The 8,953-nt window shown below is 37.6% G+C and overlaps 1 protein-coding gene across 6 annotated transcripts in view; it reads left to right on the forward strand.

The window, feature by feature from the left end:
• LOC122066932 (SAP30-binding protein-like) overlaps positions 1–7,332 on the forward strand; it is an 11,128-nt gene extending 3,796 nt beyond the window's left edge. For 2 of the 6 annotated variants that reach the window (XM_042630765.1, XM_042630766.1), the window contains exons 5-9: positions 1,129–1,330; positions 2,748–2,882; positions 3,066–3,127; positions 3,230–3,348; positions 7,003–7,332. In XM_042630765.1, the coding sequence (XP_042486699.1) occupies positions 1,129–1,330; positions 2,748–2,882; positions 3,066–3,127; positions 3,230–3,348; positions 7,003–7,069 (585 nt within the window). In that variant the 3' untranslated portion in view covers positions 7,070–7,332. Of the gene's footprint in view, positions 1–1,128; positions 1,331–2,747; positions 2,945–3,065; positions 3,128–3,219; positions 3,349–7,002 lie in introns of those variants that run through there. The other 4 variants (XM_042630767.1, XR_006136529.1, XR_006136530.1 and 1 more) reach the window with 4 other exon arrangements.
• The last annotated feature ends 1,621 nt before the right edge of the window (positions 7,333–8,953 follow it).

Raw genomic sequence — 8,953 nt, forward strand, 5'->3', positions numbered from 1 at the left:
ATTTGAATCTTAACCTTTTTGGATACCATTTCCTTTCCTATTCATTCAACTGCTAGATTCAAGCCAATCGGATCTATTAAAAATAAAAGTTATATCTTTTCATGTAATTAAGTTAGGAAGTGAAATAAATTTGATAACCAAGGAAAATGGAAATTTTTGTAATAACGACTGTGTAAGAGATTTAAAATCTCACCAAATATGATAATTGAATTGTCACGTGGATTCTTTGTTTTTCTACGGGTTGAAATACTAGATTTAGTAAGTTTTTTGGCTGAATATAAAATCATTATTAGTTATGATTAGAAAAGTTTCCATTTTATTGTTGTTTTAATTTCATTTTCATTCCTTGCCCTTCCAACCGGGCGGAGCCTAAAAGCAAGGTTGGCTGAAACCGAGATTTCCGACATTTGGGCCAAATTTTTCCTAAATTTCAGTAATACTATGTTTCGTCTTGGGGTTGATCGAAAGCAAGTTGTCCAAAATTTCGGCCAAGATTTCTGAGTTCTTGAACCATGCCTAAAAGTGACCATTCCTTTAGTTAGACACCTTTTTTAATGGACCTATGGTCTACCATCTGATCCTTGTTGTATTGCAATGAAGAAAAAGTGGGTTTTCCACTGATGCAAGATGAACATCAATCTCATGGCTAATGGATCCACAATACAACAACAACAAAGCCTTATCCCAACTTAATGGGGTCAGCTACATAGATCCAAGGAAGGACAAGTAACAGGAAAAGTAAAAGTGGAAGGAAACAACCGATGAGAAAAACAAGAGCAAAATAGTACACTGCTACCTGGATCATAGCCCTCCAATCTGCTCTATCCAAGGCCATACATGGGATAAGGCCTAAATTGTGCATGTCCTCTCAACCTCTCCTATGGATCCACTATGCAAGAAAATATTAATAATTAGAAAAATGTAGCCTCTGATCAATTGGAAATTTTTTTCTATTTTTACTCGTTATGGAATGTATTTTATACACCATCTGTGACTGATGTTTCCTTTGAAACCCTCTTTGATTAGGTCAACTATTTCAATTTAGTAAAACTCTGAAAGTTATTTACTTGCATATTTTAATTTCTGTAAATTGATACTATTCTACTTGTCCTTTTTTTGTTACTGCAGGAGAAAATAAACAAGTTTCTATCATATAAGAGAGCTGGAAAAAGCTTTAATGCTGAAGTTCGCAATAGGAAGGACTATCGGAACCCTGACTTCTTACTGCATGCAGTGAGTTATCAAGATATAGATCAGATAGGCTCCTGCTTCAGTAAGGAAGTGTTTGACCCTCATGGATATGACAAAAGTGACTACTTTGATGAACTAGGTTGTTATCAGTTCCTTTGCAGTCTTGCTTTTGTTTCTGTTTTCATTTATATGCTGTAAGTGCCTTGTATATTTCATAATATTTTCCTTTTGGGTTTCAAAATGCTAACCTATTGGTCACCATCTGGAAAATGGGCTGATGGACCAATGGCAAGCTTGGATTTTTTTTCCCCTTTCTTATTCTCTGTTTTACTTTGCTGAGTATGTGGGGGCATCTCATGTGGGAATGGATGTCAAGGTTGGACTGTTAGCTCATTGCCCTAGCAATGTCCATTGGGGTGGCAAAACTCTTTTGGCTTTGCCTTCTATGAATCTATGCTCAACCTTGCCAAATACATTTTGTTAAAGAACTAATTGGAACTTTGTTCCATAGTTGATAATTTAGAACCTAATATTTCTAGTAACTAAATGTTAATGGAAATTTGGAATGGGTATAATATTAGCATGTCCTGCACGCTTTTCTATCATCAAGTTGAAAATTGGTTATTATAACCCCCTTCCACAACTCTCCCCACCCCCCCCCCCCCAAAAAATGCCAGGATTGGTTGGAATTGGCTGAGGTGGATCGAGATTGGCCTACTGTTTTCCAAATCTTTTGTGATGGCACATTTATATTTGTTCTATATGTTTTCATGTAAGTAGACTTTTGGGGCTTAGATCTAAAGAAATTATCTAATGTTGCTCCTTTCAGGAAGCCCCCAATAAAAAAATTTTAAAATCATTTATTTAATAGAATAAATGGTCACTACGTTATGATGGATGTGTGGAAAAACTAGGAAGGATGTAGGGCATGTACATATTAGAGTTGATTTGGGAGTTGCCCGATCAACGATAAGCTTTGAGAAATTCGTTTGAGGTGGTATGGTGACTATGGTCATGTTCAACAGAGGCCTAAGGACAGCCCAGTAAGGAGGAGTGATATGCTTCCGATTGAAGGGAGTTAACAGAGCTAGGGGCAGGCCCAAAATGACCATAGGAGAAGTATCACGTAGAATTAAGCCAACTACCCTAATTCTAGTGGTGTAGCTGCTTTTTAGTTGAGTAATAACACCCGCAAGACTGCAAGCAATAATTTCTGAAGTTTAGCAAATCAGAAAATCCAGATTTGAGTATATATGGATACTGTTCCAGTCTCAACTATGAAGAATTGCCCAATTCTGTGCTGTTTATTCGTCCATTCTAGGCTAGCATGTGGATATGTATACCTTTTCCCTGGAGGTGCAGGTTTTTTTATTGCTATTAAAAACTTCATGGACTCTAAGCTACTGTTCTATATTTCCAAAAGACCATAAAGATGAGTAGAAAATTGAGAATGTAAAACCCATTTGATGAATGTGATCGTCATGAAATTTTTCCTTTTAATATGTGCCTAGTCAAACATGAATTTCTCCTGGGCATGATCTTCTGTTTTGTTATAGCAGAGGCTGATATGAAGCGTGAAATGGAGAGAAAGGGACAAGAAATGAAGAAGAATCAGAGGCTTGAGTTTGTGTCTGGAGGGACACAACCTGGAATTCTTACTGCCAGACCAAAGATCAATGTGCCGAACCCAGGTTCGGAAGCCTGCCCTTTTCTGTACATTGTGGGATAAAGCTTGGTCTAGATTGATAGATAGGTATTTACATCTTGTGTGTGAATGTTTGTATGTGCAATATTATGTTTCTTATATCTTCTTGATCCGAATCTTAGAATTGTCATCCGCGCTCATCTTTCTTGATGAATTACTGTTTGTGCAGGAACTGCTTCTGATGCCCTGGCTCGGGATGGTAGACAGAACAAGAAATCTAAGTGGGATAAGGTCTGCCTCTCTTTGTACTGAGAATGAATACGCTCTATGTAACTTACAGAACAGATGATAACTGCAACTTCATTTCATTCTTATGGAACTAGTTGGTTTCAGGTTGATGGTGATAGAAGAAATCCCCTGCTCTCTGCTGGACAAGATGCTGTATCTACTGTAGGGGCACATGCAGCACTGTTATCTGCTGCTAATTTGGGAGCCGGATATACTGCTTTTGCGTAAGTAGTATTCTTCTAGCTTGGAGTTTCAATCCTGCTTGTTTCCTTTCCCATGTGTGAGCATCTGCTTGCTGTCTAGTGTCCTGCAACTGAACAATATTTTTACGATCGAACTAGTTCTTGATGATCTTATTCAGTGTCTTATCACAGTTAAGTGGGGAGGTAACTTCTTCCAGTACATGGTGTCTTCCCACTTAGAAGGGGTGAAGACACTGTCTTGGGGAAAAAGAAAAGAATTATGCTGACCAAATGATGGCACAATAAGGCATTACTGGTGCATGCTTCAGAACATAATAATAAAGCGGAGGGAATAAAAATATAAGGATCGTAGTTGTGAAACTTCAGAATTATTAACACTCCACCACATTTCATGAGATATGGTTGATTAAGAGATTGAAAAACTCTTCCTCCTTTCATTGTGGTGTGTACTACCTTCCCATCTAACCATAATACAACAACAACAACAATAACCTTATCCCAACTTGATGGGGTCATCTACATGGATCCGATACGGTCTAAAATAATAGCAAGTATAATAATACAAGTTCTAAAAAGAGGTAAAAGAAGGTAAAAGAAGAAGTCAAAACAGTATTCAAAGCAGCATCGTTGGAACATCCCCTACAAGGGGTCGGCTACACGGGTCCTTGTCCTCCACTTACCTCTATCCACGGTCATACTAGAATCGAGCCCAACCAACTGCATATCTTTTCTTACCTCTTCGTCAATAGTCATATAGGTCTGCCTCTCCTTCTAGCTCCATGTAATTGAAATTGAAATTGGTCACTCTTCCTTACTAGGGCATCCATGGGTCTCCGTTGAACATGGCCATACCACCTCAATTGGCTCTCGTAGAGCTTGTCCTGGATTGGTGCAACCCCTAACTTTTTTCTAATACAATCATTCCTTACTCTGTCTCTCCTGGTCTTGCCGCACATCGCTCTCAACATCCTCATCTCTACTACACCCAATTTATTCAAATTACTCTTCTTTACTACCCAACACTCCGCCCCATACATCATAGTGGGTCGTATTACTGTCCTATAGAACTTTCCCTTGAGTTTAACAGGCATGCGTTTGTCACATAGCACTCCCGATTTACTTCTCCACTTCATCCATCCCACTTTAATTCTGTGGGAGACGTCATTCTCTATATCACCCTCTTTGCTAATGATTGACCCTAAATATTTAAAACAGTTACATGGTAGTTCTCGCTCCTCAAGTTTCCCATTTCCTCACCTCTCATAGTTTGACTAAATTGACACATCATATACTCTATCTTTGATCTGTTTTCTTAAACCCTTTTGATTCTAAGCTAGATCTCTATAGTTCTAGTTTAATATTAATTCCTTCCACTGTCTCATCAATCAAAACAATATCATCAGTGAATAGCATACACCACGGGACCTGGTCTTGGATGTTCCTGGTTAGATCCTCCATGATGAGAACAAACAGATAGGGGCTCAAAGTTGATCCTTGGTGTAACCCAATTGTAATTGGGAACTCGTTACTTTAGCCTTCTGTTGTTTTGACACTCGTCACCATTCCCTCATACATGTCCTTAATTACATCCACATAATTTAATGAACTCCTTATCTTCCCTAGGACATGCCAAATGAGATCTCTAGGTACTCTGTCATACGCTTTCTCTAGGTCAATAAAGACCATATGGAGGTCATTTTTGTGAGCTCTAAACACTTTCATAAGTCTTCTTAGAAGGTAAATAGCTTCTATTGTGGATCTCCTTGGCATAAAACCAAATTGGTTCTCCGTTATTGTAGTTTCTTCTCTGAGGCGGGCTCCAATAACCTTTTCCCATAGTTTCATGGTGTGACTATGGGAGATCCAGAATGAGCCAACTTATGGTAGTGCTAAACAGGTCATCTGATGACTTCATTTTTACCCTTTGAACATAAGTACAAGGATCTCCTCTCACATAGGTAGGGTTAGGATATCCATCACATGACTTGTGTCATTGGCTTTATGCTCATTTCTTTATATGATTCATAATCACCTTGGTGTTCTAAGGCTTTGTAAGTATCCTAATCAAATTCTTTTATGAATGGACAAGGTTGATAGCACTATATAACTTGCCTCGCCAAATATATAACCAAGACATATATGCCTTCTATTCAACTGTTGACCTTTTGCTCCTTGCCTTTACTATGGCTACTTGTAGAGGCACCAACTTAGGTCATAACAATATATACCACCAAGATCCTTTACATTTTGGCTTTTGACCTTGCCTTTTATCAAGCCACAAGTTTCTATTACCATGGCGGAACCTGTACCGCAGGTCTGTTTTAACCGATTTCCATGAAATTGCCCCACCATTAAATATGTGTATATAGCCATTAGTAGTCAAAATTGTCCTAGGTTATAAAAACCATTGTGCATTACACGACCTTCAAGTATTACTGGTACCACTATAAATCAATTCACTATTCTAGTGCCTCTCAGAACCCTTACAACCTAGTTAAAGTAAGTGTTATGTTCCTGAATTCTAAGAAAACTGGCTTAACAAGCTCCACACAAGTCCTAGTTTAAATTTATCAAATAAGGCAGAACCATCATTATGAGAAAAAAGCCTTTGTTGAAGACATTGGTTCATTCTTATTTCTATACAGTTGACCTCCAACAACTAAGGTGCCTTCATAGATACGTAACAAAATTATAACTTAGTCTGATGATTAAAAGCGTATTAGCTTATCCTATGTCTTTAAGACATTTGGTGGTTAACTGTTGTTTTCACAACATCTTATCTAGTGCTCATAAAATCTCCTTTGTTATAGGAGACTTGCCATAAACACTCCTAGGAAACATCCAAATTATTATCATGTTTCCATGTCAATGCTTTAGGTACTTACTTCAAGCCATACAAGTAGCCCACAAGTTTACCAACCTTGTGTTCTTGTCCAGCCATGAACTTTTTCTGAAACCCACTTAGTATTTAAAACCTAAGTGTCTAGTAAATGATCAATTGGTTCCAGCAATTATGAAATCCAAATGTAATTGCTATCTAACAGATCATGATAGCAGAATATGTTAAATCCTCTTAATTAAACAAAGGAACCATAACAATTACTTAGTTGTCAAGGTGACGCCTAGGCCTCCAGGTGCTCAGGTCACCTTGTTGGTGTTGCCTTGTGCCTTGACCCCCTCCAATGCCTTGGGTCGCCTAGATGCCGTGACAACTATGATTACACAAGTAAACATGACTTCTACCTAATTTGGACCTTTCTCTGTCATTTATTTTCCTTAGTTGATCTTTGCATCTTAGAAACATCATCACTTGATGTTATTTTATATATTTATATATCAATATGTCATTTGCATAACCATATTTGAGAATGCATATACCAGGAGTTTGAAACCCCCATATATTTTTGTAGTATCTTATAAAATAATCTAGCATTCTCACTTGCATCTCCTACACATTGGTTGCCAAGCCATGCAAGATAAGTTTCTCTCTCAATATTAGAAGTTTATTTTTCAACATCAACCGGTAGTGATTGTAACTTTTTTTTAATTTCTTGGACTGATCAAATTATTAACTGGATCATGGTATCAGTTGTTTTTGGTTAGTTCTATTGTGTCGTTTGTGTGGCAATTAGAAAGTGGATGTCCTGATCCCCCCCCCCCTTTTTTAACTGGCAGGCAACAGAGGCGAAAAGAGGCTGAAGAGAAAAGGTCTAGTGAAAAAAAATCGGAAAGAAGATCCTGATTGCAAGTTCTTTGATAGTTAAAAATTAGAGGTTGTGTACCATCAGATACTCAAATGTTCGTACAAAAATCGTGGAAAATCGTGGCAGGAGAAATACTCAGAATCTGTTAGTCTTGTATCAAATTGAGGTTTCTCATAAATAAAAATTCAATCATATTCTTCCATTGGTAATTTGTTGAGTTCTGGTATGTTAAATTGTAGAGTTTTTCCTGTTTGTAAAATGAATCAATGTGAAATGATGAGTCTGATATTTTATGGTCAAAGACTTGGAAATGCTTGTATCAAACAGATGAGATAGGTCATTGATGACTCTAGATCACCAGGCAAGGTATACTAAAGATCCAGCAGGCTTGCTAACCTTCCCTTGAACTCTAACCGCTTATAGGCAAACCAAATTAATCTGATGGCTTTATTTCAGTTTGACCACCTCTTAGATGTCTCTTGGCTTTCTATCTGGCCAACAGGTTCTGAGAACATCCTTTTTATTGATTGTTCACTCTATCCCCTTGAATGACTACTTGGTTCAGATTGGAGGTATTCCTATCCAATGTTTTTTTTTTTTTTCCTGACGAAATATCCAATGGCCTGTTAATGAAGTTCAAGATGGAACTTAAAAGAAGTGGATTTTTTAGGTGAACATTAACAGGGTAGATATGTGAGACGTACAAATCTAATTAGTGAGTTTTTGGGTCTTCCTGATTAGAAAGGTCTGATAAGTTGTAACAAACAGATATGCCATGCTTATAGCTATTTTCTGGAGGTCTGCAAATCAGTTTCATTCAAGACCAGTGCATCTGATTAGTCATTTCTATTGAGCTACCATAGAGATTCTTCAACTAGTCCCGCTCTCAGGCGCAGCTAACAAATGAGCTACTGTCCCACCCCCCCCAAAAAAAAAAAACCCTCTTTCTCTAAATGGCTGTTGCTCATTCTATCCAAGTTGAACTTTAAAGGATTGCTTGTTGGGTCTTTTTTCCCTTTTTTTTTTTTTTTTTTTTCCAGGTTGGGGGTGGGGCACTTAAAACACTTCTAGGGTCTAAACATATGTTACTCCTCATTTGGGGTTACTATTCCTTTGGATAGCACATTACAAAGATGGAACAAAAACAGTTCAGGCTGCCATGTCAACTGAAAATTCTGGTTTATGCTGTTGCAGAGTTCAGCGATTGTTGGTGAGGCTTTAGCACTTAGACTTGGCTCACTCAGAGTGCGAGGTGCTGGTTAATTTCTTGAATGATGCAATTACTAACCACCTATGGAAATGTGTGTCATGGTCAAGGCTATCAAGCAAATTCAGAGCTTCTTAGATTTTTGTGCGTTCTTCTTTGTAAATGGAGTAGGAACTGACATTCCCATTCCCTTGCTAAATGGCCTTTGAGCTATCCTCGTCAAGGGTCATGGAAGTCCCCATCTTTTCCTGAGAATCTCTGACCAAATTTAAATCCTTTTTTGCCCAATGAGGCTCAACAAATTCCCCCCCCCCCCACCCCGGGAATTTGCATTAAAAAAAATAAAAAACCCCTAAAGCCAAGACATCCTAGTAGGATGGGTTATAAAATTCCACACTTTACCAAGTGTGCTAGGTACTTTTCATCGTTACCCATGTTTTATTATCTCTTGAAGCTTTGATTGGTTGCAAGGGAAACTTAAAGGGAAGGGAAGTGAAATTTTTGTAATCATAATCCCATGTAATTGTATAAATTATTAAAGTTTTTACCATATTTAGTAATGATACATTTTACATGTAGTTCTTATTTTACATTTTACAGCAAATGGTTTTAGACACAAAGTAAAGTAAAATTTAATAACAGAATAATTTGAGTTAATCACATGGGATTATGATTACACAAATTTCTTTTTTCAGCATGAAAAGTTCACTTCCCT

Source organism: Macadamia integrifolia, unplaced genomic scaffold (assembly GCF_013358625.1).
Source record: "Macadamia integrifolia cultivar HAES 741 unplaced genomic scaffold, SCU_Mint_v3 scaffold264, whole genome shotgun sequence".
NCBI lineage: Eukaryota > Viridiplantae > Streptophyta > Magnoliopsida > Proteales > Proteaceae > Macadamia > Macadamia integrifolia.